The sequence below is a fragment of the Drosophila miranda genome (assembly GCF_003369915.1).
Source record: "Drosophila miranda strain MSH22 chromosome Y unlocalized genomic scaffold, D.miranda_PacBio2.1 Contig_Y1_pilon, whole genome shotgun sequence".
Classification (NCBI taxonomy): Eukaryota; Metazoa; Arthropoda; class Insecta; order Diptera; family Drosophilidae; genus Drosophila; species Drosophila miranda.
In genome coordinates, this window is record NW_022881603.1 from 51,762,708 (window position 1) to 51,784,049 (window position 21,342).

General features: G+C 49.4%; 1 protein-coding gene and 1 long non-coding RNA gene across 3 annotated transcripts; one reads left to right on the plus strand and one right to left on the minus strand.

Moving 5' to 3' along the window:
• Window positions 1-2,057: 2,057 nt before the first annotated feature.
• LOC117191006 lies at window positions 2,058-2,560 on the minus strand. The gene is made up of 2 exons (XR_004473912.1): window positions 2,203-2,560; window positions 2,058-2,134 (listed from the first exon to the last, which is right to left on the minus strand). It is a non-coding gene; the product is annotated as an uncharacterized LOC117191006 (long non-coding RNA).
• Window positions 2,561-11,978: 9,418 nt separating this feature from the next.
• Window positions 11,979-12,687, plus strand: LOC117191812. Of its 2 annotated transcripts, none has more exons than XM_033396575.1 (3): window positions 11,979-12,072; window positions 12,152-12,330; window positions 12,399-12,687. In XM_033396575.1, the coding sequence occupies exons 1-3, from the start codon at window positions 12,069-12,071 to the stop codon at window positions 12,567-12,569; spliced, it is 354 nt and encodes a 117-aa protein (XP_033252466.1). In that variant the 5' UTR covers window positions 11,979-12,068; the 3' UTR covers window positions 12,570-12,687. The 2 variants fall into 2 exon arrangements, with proteins under 2 accessions (XP_033252466.1, XP_033252467.1); XM_033396576.1 differs by having other exon boundaries at window positions 11,987-12,072; window positions 12,155-12,330; window positions 12,399-12,686.
• The last annotated feature ends 8,655 nt before the right edge of the window (window positions 12,688-21,342 follow it).

Genomic DNA, 21,342 nt, shown 5'->3' on the forward strand with positions numbered 1-21,342 from the left:
CGTCAGGACCGAGTTCCGTCAGGACCGAGTTCCGTCAGGAATTCCTAGCCTTCTTCCTGCCTCCCAGGTACTTCGAGCAGCTGGAAGACCAGATCAAGGACCGCAAACAAGCGGTAGGCGATCCGTTCAAGGACTTCACCATCGAGCTCCGTTTGCTCATGCACCACGCCGGGTAAGACGCTGCCAAAGAACTCAGTAGGATCTACGACAACACTCCCCACCGTACCAGCTATACGTGCGAAGACACGAACTACGAAGCCCAGCACAACGCACGATATTGGCCACGGAATACGAAAGTATACAGGAGCGGAATATCTTAGCAACGCCCATCCCCCTCGACAACCACCAAGGTACACACGGCCAATGGCACAACGAGCGCAAAACGAAGGACCCACTGGAACGTCCCGGAACCCGCAAGGGTGCCACACCATGTCGGCGCTCCAGTCCAGGAAGCTACGCATCGAATGATCACCACCCCTATCGACAACCCACACGCGGCCTACCGCCGTTGCGGAGAAGCTTGACATGCTGCCCGCGACTGCACCAACCCATCGATTGTCTTCTGTTGGGAATGCGGCAAGCGCGGAACACGCACTGTGGACTGTTGCCGTCAACACCCGTCGGGAAACGACTCGCGTCCCCACCTCCCCCGCTACAAGTACACGACGGCCGGATAGTGGCGAGAGTAACCATCGGAGCACGGTGCACGGAAGCCACGGTCGACACAGGATTCTCGCGAAGCTTCATCAACGCCGACCTCGCCCGCCAACTCGATCACAACAACGACCTGCGAGAGGCGTGCGTCCAGATCCTCCTGGCCGACGGCTGCGCACGCGAGATAACTCAGATCTTGCTAGCGCGCGTCCGACTAGACGAGCGGGAGGTTCAGATGCCGCTCTTAGTACTATCGAATATGCTCGGGCAAGTCATCGTGGGGATGGATTTCCTATGCGCCATCGACACGATGATACAGTGCGGCACCACACGCCTCCTCCATCAAGGTCAAGATCAACGCCCCGTCTCAAACACGCCGATGATCACCGCTAGCCAAGTACACACCCCAGGACCCATGAACTCGAGACACCCGAAACGAAACGAGACACAGGCAGAAGAAACGAGGAACACAAAACCCACGGCAGCAATGAGGCACACAAGCCCCACGCCGAGAAACCAAAAATCAAGCAAAGCAACGAAGAAAGCGAGCCGGTCCTCCGAGGCCACCGACGCGGCTCCACCAACGAAGGGAAAAGAATCCAGGACGCAGCAGCCAGACGCTCGACGTACCACCTCCACCCGCCACCCTGGCCCAGGACTGCAGCGACAACGCCATCGACACAAGAAACAAGACCTCAAAGACAGAGACCGACCAGCAACTCCAGAGACCTCGTAGGCAGGGAGCCAACACTTCATCGATCGACACCGACATCTTGGACCGACTCCCAGGCAACCCCTCGCACAGCGCCGGCATGCGGCCCAACACCACGTCTGGAGCCATGTCTGAAACCTGCGTCGCACAAACTAGCCGTCGGTCCAAAGCTAGGATCGCCACCGAGACCTACGCCGTTTTGGCGATCGTGGGTTCTGGTTCTGTCTCTTCGCGTTTTTGGCGTGCTGTCGGGTTTGCCGCTGGGTGCTTGTCATAGGCTTCCGCGGTGTCATCTTTTTGTAGTCGATGAACCCGGAAGACTGCGCCTGGTCGGTTGCTTAGTCTGGAGTGGAAGGAAGTCCTCGTGACCTTGTGTGTTTGCTCAGCGTTATGGAGTCAGCGCGTGTCAATCAGTGGCTGCATGCGTTTAATTTACGTTGGGCGAGGCGCTGTAATTTGCTGTCAGGTTTTATGCTTATAATATGTCGCGGGAACCCTTTTAGGTTCGTTACAAAACAAAAAGCTAACTGCTATGGGGGGTTAAATACGTTTATGTAAATTTAAAATTTAGAAGCCGGGTTTTCCTCGCAGAATATAGAGTTTTTCATAGATTTGGGCGCATATGAAATATAACGAATCTCGGGGCACTGGCAGCTGCGATAGGAAATCACCGGCATCATATAAATTTTTAAATAAATCGTCAATGTATTTTCATTCTTCGCTATTGCTGGGCGGTGCCTATCTCTTGGCGCCTTCTTCGGATATGTGCTACAAAACGATTCAGGTATAATTATATCAATATTAAACATATGTATGTGTGTGGTAAAACAACCCACCATTACGGCTGGAAATAAGGAAAGATTGCCAAAGAGTGGTGGCCTGTTAAATGACTTCTGATTGCGAATGATGGGAATGAGCAAGCCGCCGAAAATATATTGGGGAACTTTGTATTTATCTATTTTTTACTGAATTTTACCCATTTTCCTGTAAAAATATCTTACAAAAGTACCACCACTCGTGTTACGTCTTATTTTGATAACAGTTTCACACTATACTGAGTTTTAAAAAATTGTTTGCTTTGCGTATTTGTATTGACAGATGAATGACGATTCTCGTTGCTGCAATTTCTAAAGCGACTCTCCTTTTTTCTGCTGGCGCTTTTGCAACATTCTATGTACTTCTACGGACGACAGTTTAACACTAAACTCATCCAACAGAGCTGCCTTCAACGAATTCCAGTTACGAATATCACGTAAACTACGAGCGAAAGATTTTGCTGCACCAACTAACAACTGCTTGGCATAAATGAATAATTGTAATTGACTCCATTGAACAGTAGCTGCGCATTCTTCTAATTCCTCTATCCATTGATTGATGTCGGGGTTATTAGAACCAGAAAATTGTGACACACTACCTTCCACTTCTTTTAGCGTAAACCAAGATTTATACTCTGCCTGTCGCATACCTGGTTGAACTGCTACGGTATCATCCACTGCTGTTACTACGGACTCAACTGGAAAGCCGTTATGTATTAATAGTCTATCTTGCAAATCGCGCTTTCGTCCCGTCGTCTGCAACGCAAGCTCTCTTAACTTCTCTCGCAAATCTGCGACTCTCAGTGTCATTATCTCTTCAACTTGCATCGTGACGATTTAAACACAAAATAATTGATATTAGCTTATATCTAAGAAAATGTGATTAAATCAACTTAAACAACCTTATTACTGCTGGCCTGTTAACAATTTTCCAGTTAACATCGACTCCGAAAACGCCTTTAAAGTCGTCACTGTTAACGATCGCTTCTCTGTTAACGCTCACCTTACTATGGGTTTACCCTTGTTAACTCTCGCTTCTGCGCAGAACTTTCCAGACTCCAAATTTGACGCACACACACCACCACATCCAGATCTCGCTTGCCTGTCGATGTCGCTGTTGCCGTCCTCTCTTTGTTGCCTTGCCTTGCTCTCGCTGTTCGCCGTTAACTCGTTGTCGCTTCCCGAATCGTCGCTGCTTCCGCTGTTACAAAATGGTCGTCTCCTTGCTGCTTGTCTCTTCTTGTAGTTGTAGTCTCCGTCCGACGCAGTGCAACACAACAACAATCAATGTTCTTTGATTCTTGCTGTTTGCTGCCATCGTTTTGTCGCTTCTGCTCTCTTTGGAACGAACGCGCTCAGATTGTCGTCTCTGTGCCGCTTGTCTCCTTGTAGCTCTAGCCTCTCAGACGCAATGCACAACAACAACAACGAAGGTTTTGATTCTTGCTGTGTTTGCTGCCGTCTGCCGTAGTTTTGTCGCTCCAGCTCTCTTGAATGTCTGCTCACACTAATGCGCCTTCTTCGACAAGTGTCTCTCTCGCACTTATAGGCCAGACTGCAATTCAATTTCGCACCGCGACCGATCTCTTGTGTCACCAGTCTCGTGTACGCCAAAATTTCCAAATACACGCACAAATCTCACTTGCAAATGTTGTTGTCTTGGGCTTATTTTCAGACGAGCCCCCAATTTGTAGTAGTTTAAGTTGCTTGATGGCAACGAGTAACATTTATTTGATAAGTATGTTTGACTTAAAATTATAACAGCTCCAAGTTTTACAAGTGTGTTTGTGACTAATTATATGCGTGTACGTCTGATGCGTGGCTGAACTGACAACTGACTGATCTCTCTCTCTTGCTATCGGCTCTCTCAGAGCCGATTACTGCTCTATCCCTGTTTCCTTCGTTTCCTACATACATATGTTTAATATTGATCTAATTATACCTGAATCCTTTTGTAGCACATATCCAAAGAAGGCGCCAAGCGATTGGCACCACCCAGCGATAGCGTAGAAAGAAAATACATTGTCGATTTATTCAAAAATTGCTATGATGCCGGTGATTTTCTATCTCAGCTGCCAGTGCTACATGATGGGGCATTCGTTATATTTCACATGCGCCCACATCTATGAAAAACTCTCTATTCTGCGAGAAAAAACCAGATTCTAAATTTTAAATTTACATAAACGTGTTTAACCCAGCATAGCAGTTAATTTTTTGTCTTGTAACGAACATTAAAGGGTTCCCCTGACATATTATAAGCATAAAACCTGATACGCGTCGCCCAACGTAAATTAAACGCATGCATTACTTACTACACGAACGGTGCCATCACTCCGAGAAGAAATTCGAAAAGCCCGCGGCGAAGCTCGACCCAGTGCCCCAGTGCCGGAAAACGCAAGCCAAACGAAATAGCAAACGCAAGCAATAAACGGAACAATGGAATCCCATACAGAAGAGCAGCCCGGTGAGTATTACCCTGGACTCGCCAACCCAAGGGTGAGTACCGGAAGGGTGAGCTGGAATCCTGCGCCGAGGAATTCGGATTCAGCCGCGAGGGTAACGCGGAAGATTTGCGGAGAAATTTCGCCGAACTAGTCGCCGGGCCCCTCGAACACGACAACTGGGTCAGACTGACGGAGCTCGAGCGACAGTACGCCAGATCACCAGGACGAGCCAGATCACCACAGCCCGGCACCTCGGCACAAGCGGAGAAGCGAAAGACAGACCCCGAGCTCAGCCTACGACCCCGTGGAACCACGGGGGCAAAACCAGCGTCCCGCCGACATCGATAACCGCCGCAGGTCTATCCAAGAAGGTCCTCGCAAAAGGAAATGGCCCCACAGACGGCCATTACTACAGTCACGCCGCGCAGATGGCGGAGCGGATTCGGAAGTGGGGAATCCAGTTCGACGGGCAGGATTACCCACTGGGCAGGATACACACGGCCAACGGCACAACGAGCGCAAAACGAAGGCGAGACGAATCGGGCCCAATTCCGAAAAACCCACTGGAACGTCCCGGGACCCGCAAGGGTGCCACACCATGTCGGCGCTCCAGTCCAGGAAGCTACGCATCGAATGATCACCACCCCTATCGCCAACCCACACGCGGCCTACCGCCGTTGCGGAGTAGCTTGACATGCTGCCCGCGACTGCACCAACCCATCGATTGTCTTCTGTTGGGAATGCGGCAAGCGCGGAACACGCACTGTGGACTGTTGCCGTCAACACCCGTCGGGAAACGACTCGCGTCCCCACCTCCCCCGCTACAAGTACACGACGGCCGGAAAGTGGCGAGAGTAACCATCGGAGCACGGTGCACGGAAGCCACGGTCGACACAGGAGCCTCGCGAAGCTTCATCAACGCCGACCTCGCCCGCCAACTCGATCACAACAACGACCTGCGAGAGGCGTGCGTCCAGATCGTCCTGGCCGACGGCTGCGCACGCGAGATAACTCAGATCTTGCTAGCGCGCGTCCGACTAGACGAGCGGGAGGTTCAGATGCCGCTCTTAGTACTATCGAATATGCTCGAGCAAGTCATCGTGGGGATGGATTTCCTATGCGCCATCGACACGATGATACAGTGCGGCACCACACGCCTGCTCCATCAAGGTCACCAACGCCCCGTCTCAAACACGCCGATGATCACCGCCTGCCAAGTACACACCCCAGAAACCCATGAACTCAGTAACGACCTGAAGAAATTCCGCGATCGCGAGCCCGAAGAACCCACCGACCTACATGAGAATGCTGACATCGACGAGGAAAGCAACGAGACATTAACCCGACGCCCCAACCACGGCACCGAGTGAGTCAGTCACGACCATGCACCCCACGAATTAGCTGACGAAGCGAAGAGAACGCGGAAATCCCAACGCAGCGGCGACACCGCCGAAGAGGAGTTTCCCAAATAAAAAAACGAGGGGGAACGTTGTGAGTTGCTGCGGACACCGCAAACTCTACATTTATACCCGATATCTAGTCAGTAAGGCTCTCCTCCGGCAGACGCCGCTAATATTAAACGACACGACAAAGAATGCGTGCGAGAGAGACAGAAAATCAGTCTGAGCAAATTGCAAATTGATTTCTTGCTTTTGGCTATAAAATCGATTCGGTCTGATCCAGATTCAGCAACCGGATATATATGGGCATTCTCTATGATTCTGCGTTTTTAGTTTTCTCGTATCCTCATAATTGTGGATGCAACAGATTTTCGTCCTTTGTGGGGGCCCCCTTTTGTGGGGCGAAATTTTGAGATAAACGTTTTATAGTGAGATCTAACAGGAGTGCGGATACCAAATTTGGTTACTCTAGCCTTAATAGTCTCTGAGATTTGTGGATGCCCCAGATTTTCCTCCTTTGCGTGGGCGGAAGGGGGTGTGGCGAAATTCTGACACAAAACGGTCAAGGTCCGATATCACAGGAGTGTGGATACCAAATTTGGTTGCTCTAGCTCTTATGGGTTCTGATATCCTTGAACTCATATTTTGCAATTGGCAGAAAGAATGAAATTGTTTTCTTGATTCTGGCTTTAATAATTATACGACCAGGTTCAGATTTTACAATCTAAAACATATAGTCTCCTCTACGATTCTGCGTTTTCAGTTTTCCTGTATCTTTGAATTTGTGGATGCCACAGATTTTCGCCCTTTGTGGGGGCGGAAGGGGCGGGGCAAAGTTTTGAAATATACTTGTAGCAGTGACATATCACAGAAGTCCGGATATAAAACGTCGTTGCTGTAGCTCTTATAGTCTTTGAGCACTAGGCGCTGATAGGGACGGACAGACGGACGGACGGACAGACGGACAGACGGACAGACGGACAGACGGACAGACAGACAGACAGACAGACAGTTCTCAATCGACTCGGCTATTGATGCTGATCAAGAATATATATACTTTATGGGGTCGGAAACGATTCCTTCTGGCCGTTACACACATCCACTTTCACCACAAATCTATATACCCCAATACTCATTTTGAGTATCGGGTATAACAAGAAAAGGGCACGCGGCTGACCCAAACCACACACACGGTGCAGCACAAAAGACCAAAGAAGAGCTGGCTCCGCAAAAATCGACTCCCAAAAACGAATTAAATAGCCCCAACTCGAGCTCCCATCCATCAGAACGCCCTCAGCAGGAGAAGACGAAGCCACCTGAACCCACAACCTCAGTCAGAGACTCGCCCGACGCCGCCAAACCAATCACCCTACCGAAACACTCCGCTCCCCTCCGGTGTCACCCAACGTAAGAAAACATACAAGCTGTGAACACCCTGTTGACTCTCCTCGTCCTCGCGTCCGCCGCACACGCGTCGGTCAAACTCAACGATTACTCCACTGCGAACTACATCCCAATCGTCGACGGAGTGTTGTTTCTACGCGAAAATCCACTGGCTGTATGACCAGGTCGAATATCACGCGCAGAACCAACATTTTTGTATCTTACCGATCGATCTGTTGCAGCAGTTCACTACAACAAATCTAAATCCCATTACTTTAAAAATTGCAGTAACGAGAATCGTCATTCATCTGTCAATACAAATACGCAAAGCAACAAATTTTTTAAAACTCAGTATAGTGTGAAACTATTGTCAAAATAAGACGTAACCCAAGTGGTGGTACTTTTGTAAAATATTTGTACAGGAAAATGTGTAAAATTTAGTAAAAAATAGCGAAATACAAAGTTCCCCAATATATATTCGGCGGCTTGCTCATTCCCATCATTCGCAGTAGAGATGCAAAAGCGGACCAGAACCGGGTCCGGAATCGCAGAAGTTCGAGCACCGGAGAGGATAGCGGGCCATGCTGAGAGATATGATGAGAACATGCAACATACTGACAAGGTCTTCAATCAGAAGTCACTTAACAGGCCACCAGCCTTTGTCAATCTTTCCATATTTCCATCCTTAATGGTGGGTTGTTTTACCACACACATACATATGTTTAAAATTGATATATTTATACCTGGCGCCCAGCGATTGGCACCGCCCAGCGATAGCGTAGAAAGAAAATACATTGTCGATTTATTCAAAAATTGCTATGATGCGTTGATTTCCTATCGCACCGATCGACATGCGCCGACTCCATAACGCTGAGCAAACACACCAGGTCACGCGGACTTCCTTCCACTCCAGACCAAGCAACCGACCAGGCGCAGTCCGGGTTTAGCGCTCGCCCCAGCCCCGGTCCACCCCCTCTAAGATAGACCAACCTCGACGTCTCCTCAAAGTTCCATCTACTTCTGCAAATTTCTTGTGGATTGACCCCTGGACGTGAATGAGCTTACCTTCCTCCTGAAATAGGTCCATCACAAGTGGCGCCCGAGCAGGGACCTGAGGGAACGTCGACGAGGGTTTGTGGAATAAAACTCCACGGCCGCTAGAGAAACAGGAAAAACAACGCGAAGGAAACCCCGACTTCACGCAATTTCCAGCGGTGCGGGTTACGAAAGCGCGGCTCAGCGATAGAGAAACGGAAACAGTTCCATCACCCCGAGATGAAAATCGAAAAGCCCGCGGCGAAGCTCGACCCAGTGCCCCAGTGCCGAAAAACGCAAGCCAAACGAAATAGCAATCGCGAGCAATAACGGAGCAATGGAATCCCATACAAAGGAACAGCCCGGTAAGTATTACCATGGATTCGCCAACCCAAGGGTGAGTACCGGAAGGGTGAGCTGGAATCCTTCGCCGAGGAATTCGGATTCAGCCGCGAGGGTAACGCGGAAGATTTGCGGAGAAATTTCGCCGAACTAGCAGCCAGATCACCAGGGCGAGCTAGATAACCACAGCCCGGCACCTCGGCACAAGTGGAGAAGCGAAAGACAGACCCCGAGCTCAGCCTACGACCCCGTGGAACCACGGGGGGCAAAACCAGCGTCCCGCCGACATCGATAACCGCCGTAGGTCTACCAAAGAAGGTCTTTCTCGCAGAAGGAAACGGCCCCACAGACGGCCTTTACTACAGTCACGCCGCCCAGATGGCGGAATGGATTCGAAAGTGGGGAATCCAGTTCGACGGGCAGGATGACCCACTGTTTTTCGTTGAGCTACTGGAGGTGCGTACCCTCTCGTACGGGGTAGACATAAACTGCCTGCCGCGAGCCATGGCGGAGCTCCTCACCGACCGAGCCAACCGATGGTTCCGCACCAGCCAACTACAGACCGCCTCATGGACCGACTTCCGTCAGTACCGAGTTCCGTCAGGACCGAGTTCCGTCAGGACCGAGTTCCGTCAGGAATTCCTAGCCTTCTTCCTGCCTCCCAGGTACTTCGAGCAGCTGGAAGACCAGATCAAGGACCGCAAACAAGCGGTAGGCGATCCGTTCAAGGACTTCACCATCGAGCTCCGTTTGCTCATGCACCACGCCGGGTAAGACGCTGCCAAAGAACTCAGTAGGATCTACGACAACACTCCCCACCGTACCAGCTATACGTGCGAAGACACGAACTACGAAGCCCAGCACAACGCACGATATTGGCCACGGAATACGAAAGTATACAGGAGCGGAATATCTTAGCAACGCCCATCCCCCCTCGACAACCACCAAGGTACACACGGCCAATGGCACAACGAGCGCAAAACGAAGGACCCACTGGAACGTCCCGGAACCCGCAAGGGTGCCACACCATGTCGGCGCTCCAGTCCAGGAAGCTACGCATCGAATGATCACCACCCCTATCGCCAACCCACACGCGGCCTACCGCCGTTGCGGAGAAGCTTGACATGCTGCCCGCGACTGCACCAACCCATCGATTGTCTTCTGTTGGGAATGCGGCAAGCGCGGAACACGCACTGTGGACTGTTGCCGTCAACACCCGTCGGGAAACGACTCGCGTCCCCACCTCCCCCGCTACAAGTACACGACGGCCGGATAGTGGCGAGAGTAACCATCGGAGCACGGTGCACGGAAGCCACGGTCGACACAGGATTCTCGCGAAGCTTCATCAACGCCGACCTCGCCCGCCAACTCGATCACAACAACGACCTGCGAGAGGCGTGCGTCCAGATCCTCCTGGCCGACGGCTGCGCACGCGAGATAACTCAGATCTTGCTAGCGCGCGTCCGACTAGACGAGCGGGAGGTTCAGATGCCGCTCTTAGTACTATCGAATATGCTCGGGCAAGTCATCGTGGGGATGGATTTCCTATGCGCCATCGACACGATGATACAGTGCGGCACCACACGCCTCCTCCATCAAGGTCAAGATCAACGCCCCGTCTCAAACACGCCGATGATCACCGCTAGCCAAGTACACACCCCAGGACCCATGAACTCGAGACACCCGAAACGAAACGAGACACAGGCAGAAGAAACGAGGAACACAAAACCCACGGCAGCAATGAGGCACACAAGCCCCACGCCGAGAAACCAAAAATCAAGCAAAGCAACGAAGAAAGCGAGCCGGTCCTCCGAGGCCACCGACGCGGCTCCACCAACGAAGGGAAAAGAATCCAGGACGCAGCAGCCAGACGCTCGACGTACCACCTCCACCCGCCACCCTGGCCCAGGACTGCAGCGACAACGCCATCGACACAAGAAACAAGACCTCAAAGACAGAGACCGACCAGCAACTCCAGAGTCCTCTTAGGCAGGAAGCCAACACTTCATCGATCGACACCGACATCTTGGACCGACTCCCAGGCAACCCCTCGCACAGCGCCGGCATGCGGCCCAACACCACGTCTGGAGCCATGTCTGAAACCTGCGTCGCACAAACTAGCCGTCGGTCCAAAGCTAGGATCGCCACCGAGACCCACACGGGCACCATTCCTATGGTCGACATCCCCGCTGTCGTCGCCAGCATAAGCGAATAAACTCGCGAAGTCAAACCAACAAGCGCATTCGATGCGACAATCCTCCCCGAGGACCCCGACCACACTTACAACCCAGAAATCGACAAAACGCCCAAAGATGATCCGGAACGAGTCCCCGACCCGTGGCCTCCCGCCATCGCGGCAGGGATACAGGAATGTCTGGACGAGGAGCTGACAGCACTCGCAGACCACCGAGAGAGGCTCGGCTTACCATTCTTACGAAAATCGAGCTTGAAGAATCTCAACCACAGTAGCGACCTGAGGAAATTCCGCGATCGCGATCCCGAAGAACCCACCGACCTACATGAGAATGCTGACATCGACGAGGAAAGCAACGAGACATTAACCCGACGCCCCAACCACGGTACCGCAGAGTCAGCAAAACCCGAGATACCCGGACAAAAAAGACAGCATCGGCAAAACGCGGCACGCGTCTGACCCAAAACACCCCCCCGGTGCAGCACAGAAGACCAAAGAAGAGCTGGCTCCGCAAAAATCGACTCCCCAAAACGGCTTTAATAGCCCCAACACGAGCTCCCATCCATCAGTACGCCCTCAGCAGGAGAAGACGAGGCCACGTGAACCCACAACCTCAGTCAGAGACTCGCCCGACGCCGCCAAGCTAATCACCATACCGAAACTCCGCTCCCCTCCGGTATCATCAACGTAAGAAAACATACAAGCTATGAACACCGTGTAGACTCTCCTCGTCCTCGCGGCCGCCGCACACGCGTCGGTCAAACTCTGCGATTACTCCACTGCGAACTACATCCCAATCGTCGACGGAGTGTTGTTTCTACGCGAACATCCACTGGCTGTATGACCAGGTCGATTATCACGCGCAGAACCAACATTTTTGTATCTTACCGATCGATCTGTTGCAGCAGTTCACTACAACAAATATAAATCCCATTACTTTAAAAATTGCAGTAACGAGAATCGACATTCATCTGTCAATACAAATACGCAAAGCAACAAATTTTTTAAAACTCAGTATAGTGTGAAACTATTGTCAAAATAAGACATAACCCAAGTGTTGGTACTTTTGTAAAATATTTTTACAGGAAAATGGGTAAAATTTAGTAAATAATAGCGAAATACAAAGTTCCCCAATATATATTCGGCGGCTGGCTCATTTTCATCATTCGTAGTAGAGATGAAAAATCGGACCAGAACCGGGTCCGGAATCGCAGAAGTTCGAGCACCGGAGAGGATAGCGGGCCATGCTGAGAGATGTGATGATAAGAGGCAACATAATGACAAGGTCTTCACTCAGAAGTCACTTAACAGGCCACCCTTTGGCAATCTTTCTATATTTCCAGCCGTAATGGTGGGTTGTTTTACCACACACATACATATGTTTAATATTGATCTAATTATACCTTAATCCTTTTGTAGCACATATCCAAAGAAGGCGCCAAGCGATTACCACCGCCCAGCGATAGCGTAGAAAGAAAATACATTGTCGATTTATTCAAGAACTGCTATGATGCCGGTGATTTCCTATCGCAGCTGCCAGTGCCCCGAGATGGGGCATTCGTTATATTTCACATGCGCCCAAATCTATGAAAAACTCTCTAATCTGCGAGAAAAAACCAGATTCTAAATTTTAAATTTACATAAACGTGTTTAACCCACCATAGCAGTTAGCTTTTTGTCTTGTAACGAACCTAAAAGGGTTCCCGCGACATATTATAAGCATAAAACCTGATACTAAATTACAGCGCCTCGCCCAACGTAAATTGAACGCATGAATTCGAAAAGCCCGCGGCAAAGCTCGACCCAGTGCCCCAGTGCCGGAAAACGCAAGCCAAACGAAATAGCAATCGCGAGCAATAACGGAGCAATGGAATCCCATACAAAGGAACAGCCCGGTGAGTATTACCCTGGATTCGCCAACCCAAGGGTGAGTACCGGAAGGGTGAGCTGGAATCCTTCGCCAAGGAATTCGGATTCAGCCGCGAGGGTAACGCGGAAGATTTGCGGAGAAATTTCGCCGAACTAGTCGCCGGGCCCCTCGAACACGACGCCTGGGTCAGACTGGCGGAGCTCGAGCGACAGTACGCCAGATCACCAGGACGAGGCAGATCACCAAAGCCCGGCACCTCGGTACAAGCGGAGAAGCGAAAGACAGACCCCGAGCTCAGCCTACGACCCCGTGGAACCACGGGGGGCAAAACCAGCGTCTACCAAAGCCCCCGCCCCCTGAGTCGAGGCCTTCGCCCCTGAGAAGGCTCCACAGACGGCCATTACTACAGTCACGCCGCGCAGATGGCGGAACGGATTCGGAAGTGGGGAATCCAGTTCGACGGCAGGATGAACCACTGTCTTTCGTTGAGCTACTGGAGGTGCGTACCCTCTTGTACGGGGTAGACATAAACTGCCTGCCGCGAGCCATGGCGGAGCTCCTCACCGACCGAGCCAACCGATGGTTCCGCACCAGCCAACTACAGACCGCCTCATGGACCGACTTCCGTCAGGACCGAGTTCCGTCAGGACCGAGTTCCGTCAGGAATTCCTAGCCTTCTTCCTGCCTCCCAGGTACTTCGAGCAGCTGGAAGACCAGATCAAGGACCGCAAACAAGCGGTAGGCGAACCGTTCAAGGACTTCGTCATCGAGCTCCTTTTGCTCATGCACCACGCCGGGTACGACGCTGCCAAAAAACTCAGTAGGATCTACGACAACACTCTCCCATCGTATCAGCTATACGTGCGATGATACGAACTACGAAGCCTAGCACAACTCACGATATTGGCCACGGAATACGAAAGTATACAGGAGCGGAATATCTTAGCAACGCCCATCCCCCCTCGACAACCACCAAGGTACACACGGCCAACGGCACAACGAGCGTAAAACGAAGGCGAGACGAATCGGGCCCAATCCCGAAACCTCACTGGAACGCCCCGGAACCCGCAAGGGGGCCACACCATGTCGGCGCTCCAGTCCAGGAAGCTACGCATCGAATGATCACCACCCCTATCGCCAACCCACACGCGGCCTACCGCCGTTGCGGAGAAGCTGGACATGCTGCCCGCGACTGCACCAACCCATCGATCCTCTTCTGTTGGGACTGTTGCCATCAACACCCGTCGGGACACGACTCGCGTCACCAGCTGACACGGGAACATCCGGGCACGACGCTTCCTCAGACATGCAACTAAAAAACCCGCTACAAGTAGACGACGGCCGGATAGTGGCGAGAGTAACCACCGGAGGACGCCGCACGGAAGCCACGGTCGACACCGGACACGCGAAGCTTCATCAACGCCGACCTCGCTCGCCAACTCGATCACAGCAACGACCTGCGCGAAGCGTGCGTCCAGAACCACCTGGCCGACGGCTCCGCACGCGAGATAACTCAGATCTTGCTAGCGCGCGTCCGACTAGAGCGGGAGGTTCAGATAATCAGATTGGATTGGTCGAGTAGGCTACTTGAACGTGTCCGCTGCTTTCGTAAAGCCGAGATTGCGAAGCTTAATAACCTTATTAGGGATTTTGATTGGTCCGCTTTGTACAAACATTTTTTACAATGCTCTTGGCACATTTTTTGATTCTTGTGTCCCGCTTTCTTGTCCGACTAGATCTGGAAAACCCCCTTGGTTTACCAAAGAGTTATCCAGTCTAAAAAACTTAAAATCAAGGCTTTATAAAAAATTTCAAGAAGTGGGTTCTCCTACTTCTCACTCTCGCTATGTAATAGCTCGGTCAAACTTTTCAGTTCTTAATGCTCAATGCTATAAGAACTACCTATCTCGATGCAGGATACGTTTTTCTCAGGACCCTAACCAGTTTTACTGCTTCGTAAACAGTAAGCGCAGAACGTCCGCACACCCATCCTCGCTATCATTTTGTAAGATTGCCGATCTTTTTGCCCAATTTTTCCAACCCACCTATTCTGAGGAAAGCTACTCTGGTCATCCGTACCCATACGGTTTACCGAGGTCGAACGGCATTTTCAGTCCCTTGTTAAATGAATGTTCCCTACTTCATGATCTTCGACTAGTTAAGCCGGTGTTTTCACCGGGTCCAGACGGGGTTCCAGGTTGTGTACTCAGGTACTGCGCCGAGGCTCTGTGTGGACCTTTGCTTAAACTATTCACCCTATCCATTGATTCTTCTTGCTTCCCCCCGATCTGGAAGGAATCGTTTATAATTCCTCTCCATAAAAAAGGTAGCAAGTCTGATGCAAAAAATTGTAGAGGTATAGCAAAAATGTTTGAGGTTTTAACTCCGCACTTGCAACATCTCTGCAAGTTACTTATATCTCGAATCAACTTTCATAGAGATCGGTTGTGTCGCGCTTGTGCAAAATGTTTTCTTTATTCTGCTTTAGCGGAGCATTCTCTTGTGTGCTAAAAATAGCATACATCGTAAATTCGGGTGCTGCTTTGTGCGGTGTCGGCAATTGGACAAAAACAAAAAACACATTTGTGAACGTTTTTACAACTGTATTCACTGCCCTTCGGGCAAGACATTCCCCTTAGTCTGCGCACAGCCGCACAAGAGGGGCAATAAAAACTTCGCTTATCAGCTACGGTATAATGAATGCGAATAGTTCATCTGACTCTCGGCTTAGAAATAAGCGGACTGATCATGAGAGAATGCTTCTAATATCAGGCAAATTACCTTCTGAGATTCGTTCTGAGTACCGTTCAGAGGCTGAACGCTCTACATGCACAGAAACCACAACAACAGTAACATTCACTAGTGCCACCAACAACACCACCTACACCATGGCAACTGCTACAATAAGCAGTATCTGCCCTGCACTAAGCTTTGATAGCCAAGAAAACTCCATATCCACATGCCCCGACGACACTGAGGCAAAAGCACTTCGCACTGCTGCCGAACGACTTCTGGATGCTCAAAAACGGAGAACGGGCAAAAGAAAAAACGATCAGACTTTGTCATCTAAATCTAAACGAGGGAGCGGCGGCCGGGACCTGGTCTTGCCCCCCACTACAAGCCAACAGGCAAACACCAACAACAGATTTTCCATTCTTGACACGAACATCCCAAGTGATAGTAATAATGAGGAAGTTCGGATGAATGTAGATGCAGACGCTGGAAATGACCAACTGCATGAACACCTTTATGAAGCAGTTAATACAGACCAGTGTCTTCAAGGAGAATCAACGAGCTCTGGTAATCAGCTTAAAGGCCCTCCAAAACCACCGGAAATAGTTGTCAATATTAGCAACTTAAATGACTTATTTGATGTCATAAAGGACGTTGCAAATTTGAATAACGTTGTCGGCAAAGCTAACCATGGGGAAACGGTCAGAATCCTCCCCAAAGACAGTGATACCTATAGAGCAATTGTGGATTGTTTCGATGCCATTGGAATAGAATTCCACACATACCAATTGCAGACTGAAAAGCCTCATAGAATTGTTGTAAGAGACCTACATCATAGCACCCTAAACAATGATAATACCGCCGATTTTAAAATGTTGGGCTTCGAGGTCCTTCACATCCATAATCCAAGCTCAAGGACTAACAAGGACGAAAAACTTAATATTTTTTTCATTAATATTAAGCCTTGTGCAAAAATTAACGAAATTTACCAAGTCAAGACCCTTTGCCGCCAAAAAATAAGGATTGAAAGGATGCGAAAATCCACAGAGATTGCTCAATGTCGTCGATGCCAGGATTTCGGCCACACAGCCAAATACTGCCGCCGACATCACAACTGTGCCAGATGCGGTGAAAATCACCAGACCTCACAATGCACACGCCCCCTAGATGCACAGCCAACCTGCATTCACTGCTCTGGAAGCCATATGGCCAGTTACAAAGGATGCCAATGGGCTCCGCAAAGAAGGAAATTAATACGAACAGGACGGGTCATGTCCCCTTAAATAATCAAGTGTCATATGCTTCCTCTACCACACTTCCTGGAGAGCAGCAACAGTCTCCTACATTGCAGTCTAGTCACAAAAAGGGGGCTAATAGACCAACAATACAGCAGCACCAGCGAAATATTGTTCAGCACCAACCTTTGGTAGGCACTAGAAGTAATACAGGAGCCTCCTATGCTGCCGTAGCAAATGGTAATTCAAATGCAATACCTGCTACACCTGCTCAGCGTCGTTTTCATAGTCTACAAGCGCATCAGCCACAAGGATTGAATAACCAGCAACAGAATTCATATGAAGTTCATGCACTGCTACAACAACAGCAGACAAAATTTCAACAATGGCAACAACAGCTCCAACAGCAGCAGCAGCAGCAGTTTCTTATGTGGCTACAGCAACAGCAGCAAGAACAGCAGCAGCATAAAAGTCAAGCCAATCAACGCCTTGAAAAACTTGAAAAAATGGTTTTTGAATTGGCCAACACGATTAAGCAATGGGCTGGATCTAATCTTCAGCTCCAGAACAACGTTTCAGCATCTCAATGAACCCACTAAAGGTTCTCATCTGGAATGCTAACGGCATTTCAGGAAAAGCAAAAGAAGTTGAGCTCTTCGCGCACAAGAATAGCGTTGACATTCTTCTTTTGACGGAGATCAGAATTCAAAGAGGGGCAGCTGTAAAAATACATGGATATGCCTTCTATCCAGCCTTCAAGCCATCGCGGAATAATAATAGCGTTGGTGGAGTTGCGGTTTTAGTTAAGACTTCGCTTCGTCTTTTTCCACAAAGGGTCATTGAGACACGCAGCATGCAAATGTCAGCAGTAAAAGTAGCCACAGGACTGGGCGATGTGGAGTTCAGCGCCATTTACTGCCCTCCCAGAGTCAGGATTGAGGAAAGACATTACATCGATGCACTCCGTGCTTGCGGGCAAAGGTATTTGGTTGGTGGTGACTGGAATGCCCGACACTGGCTGTGGGGAGACACTTACAATTCCCCTAGGGGGCGAGAGCTAGCGAAAGCCATCTCTGCTACTGGCGCTAAGATCCTTGCAACTGGATCACCAACCAGGTACCCATATGTACTCAATCACACGCCGTCCTGCATAGACTTCGCAGTACATCATGGTATTCCGGATTCTCGAGCAACAATAAGTCAGAGCTGGGATCTGGACTCCGACCATCTGGCCTTAGTCATCAGCATTAAAACAGATGGCATTATAGAAAATCCAAGCCCTCATCTAGTCACCAAGCACACTGATCTGCTCGCATTTAGGCAACATTTGGAGAGGTCGATTCAACTGAACGTCACGCTAAACTCTGAGGAAGATATCGAGAGATATCGCCCTCGCATCCTCCGACAAGCGCCGCCTATGGAATAGTTCTTACAAGAGAGGCCAGAGAGCTTTTGTCACAAAAAAGGAGACTTCGCAGACGCGCAATCCGATCTCAAGACCCATGGGACCGAATTCTATGGAACCGGGCTGCCAAGCAACTTCGAAACACCCTGAGAGAACTTCGAAGCAACTTCTTTGAACAAAAGCTTGCTTCCATGGACTACACCGTGGATGCTGGATATTCGCTTTGGAAGACCACTAAGTCTCTTAAGAGACAACCGTTCAGACAGATTCCCATCCGGTGTCCCAACGGTGAACTTGCTAGAAACGAAGAAGAGCAGGCCAATTCGTTTACACATCATTTAGGGGACAGGTTCACCCATTACCAATTCGCCACGGAGGCGCAGTACAAAGAGACAAAAGATAGTCTGCAAACACCTCTACAAATGGCCTTACCCATTAAACCAGCCAGGGCTGAGGAGATTGTTGAAGTCATCAAGTCCCTACCGAGGAAGAAGGCTCCTGGCATTGACAGAGTGTGCAATTCCACACTGAAAGCATTGCCTACTCGGGCGATACTTTACATAGTGCTCATTTTTAACGCCATGTTAAGGATGCAGTTTTTCCCTAAGCAGTGGAAGATAGCAACAATCCTGATGATCCATAAGCCTGGAAAACCGGAGGACGACCCTGAGTCGTATCGGCCAATAAGTCTTTTGTCTTCCTTATCTAAGGTATGGGAGAGGCTTCTTGCCAATCGTCTTGGTAGTATAATCAAGGAATGCCGTATCTTGCCGGATCACCAGTTTGGCTTTCGGGAGGGACACGGCACAGTGGAGCAAGTCCACAGATTGGCAGGACACATCCTACAGGCCTATGATGATCTAGAATACTGCAATGCAGTCTTCATTGATATGCAGCAAGCCTTCGATAGAGTTTGGCATATCGGCCTACTGAGCAAAATTAAAAAACTGTTCCCAGCGCCATACTACGGTGTCCTACGATCATACTTGGAAGGACGTCAGCTTATGGTCAGGTTCAGGAACACACATTCAACACCTTGCCAAATGAGAGATGGAGTTCCACAGGGCAGCGTCCTTGGCCCGCTGCTTTACTCTATCTATACTGCAGATCTACCCTCCCCAAGCGAGCAACATATGGAGGCCCCCCGTAAGGCTATGCTTGCTACCTACGCGGACGATATAGCACTGCTCTACAGCTCCAAGTGCCGCCTTGAGGCAGCAGATGGTCTCCAAGAGTACCTCTACTCTTTGGCAGCTTGGTGCAAAAGATGGAATTTAAAAGTCAACCCACTGAAGACCACCAATCCATGCTTCACCCTGAAAGCGCTAATAGACCACACCCCACCCATAAAGTTTGAAGGCGTAACTTTGGACCAACCAGAGCAAGCAAAGTATCTCGGTATCACCCTTGATAAGCGTCTTACTTTTGGTCCACACTTGAAAGCTACGGCTCGTAAATGTGGGCAAAGAATGCAGCAATTGCGGTGGCTGATTAACAGAAGAAGCACCATGTCACCGAGAGCCAAAAGAGCAGTTTATGTACACTGTGTAGCCCCGATCTGGCTCTACGGTGTGCAGATTTGGGGTATAGCTTCCAAATCGAACTATAAACGGATACAGGTCTTGCAGAATCGCGACATGAGGCAAATAACGAACTGCCCTTGGTACGTGCGCGGCTCCACCCTACATCGGGATTTGAATCTGCATACAGTAGAGGAGCAGATTGGAAGGCACACCAGCAGATACAGTGACAGGCTAATTAGACACCATAGTATGCTCGCCAGACGATTACTACCTGCCAGGCCTTTGAGGCGGTTGAAGAGATTGGGTTTTGCCAAAACTATTGGCCAACTCTAAGTTTCCCTCCCAATATTATAATATTATATTTTTTGTAAGTCCTCTCGCATTTAGAATTAGGTTTGGCTACCCCAATATTATTTACCAGTGATGTTAAGATACGTTATATGCAATGTACGGATTCAACGCTTAATAAAAAAAAAAAAAAAAAAAAAAAAAAACTTATATCTCCAACTCAGCATGGATTTATAAGGCGGCGATCAACCACCACGAACTTGCTAGAGTTTACCTCTTTCATTATAAAAGGCTTTCAAGGTAACTTACAGACGGATGTTATTTACACCGACTTTAGTAAAGCATTCGACTCTGTAAACCAGTCCCTTTTAGCGCATAATCTTGACCTTTTAGGGTTTCCGCCCAACCTTCTGAGATGGATTTCTAGCTATCTTTGTTCCAGGTCTCAAAGAGTCCTCTTCAAAAACTCCCTCTCTTTACCAGTAAAGGTTTCTTCGGGAGTACCACAGGGCAGCCATCTACTCACACTCTTTATTAATGACTTGCCTTCAGTATTAACATACTCTCGAGTACTTAAGTATGCGGATGATGTTAAACTCTGTGTCCAGTACAAAGACATTTCATTTCATTCTCGCTTGCAATCCGATCTCAATAACTTTCAGTCATGGTGTTGTGCAAACTTGTTACACCTTAATGCCTCGAAATGCAAAGTTATGACATTTCATCGTTCTAGCCCTTTGTTGGCTCCCAATAGCCCATTTGGTGGTTCTCTTGAGAGAATTACCCTGGTGGATGATCTGGGTGTTATGTTAGACCCCAAGTTAAAGTTTTCCGAACACATTTCTACCATGGTAAATAAGGCCATGGGCGTGCTTGGGTTTATAAAGGGGTGGTCAAAGGAATTTGACGACCCCTATATAACAAAGAATACGGCTCCTGTGTATGGTGCCCTCAGTACAAAGTACACCAGAACCGTATAGAATCAGTACAGAAAAACTTTTTACTCCTTGCTCTGCGGGGCCTTAACTGGTATGCGGGTGTAAGACTCCCATCTTACTCTAGTAGACTACTATTAGTAAACCTCCCATCCTTAGTTAACTGTAGAAATATGCTTGGTGTGATATTTATGCACAACTTGATCAGGGGTGACATAGACAGCCCTGATCTGTTGAGCCGCATAAACTTCACGATTCCTATTAGACTGACTAGAAATTTTATACCGTTGTTCCTTCCACTTTGTAGATCGAATTATTCCTTGCATGAACCGTTTAGAGTCTTATGCTCGGATTATAATTCCCTATACCATATT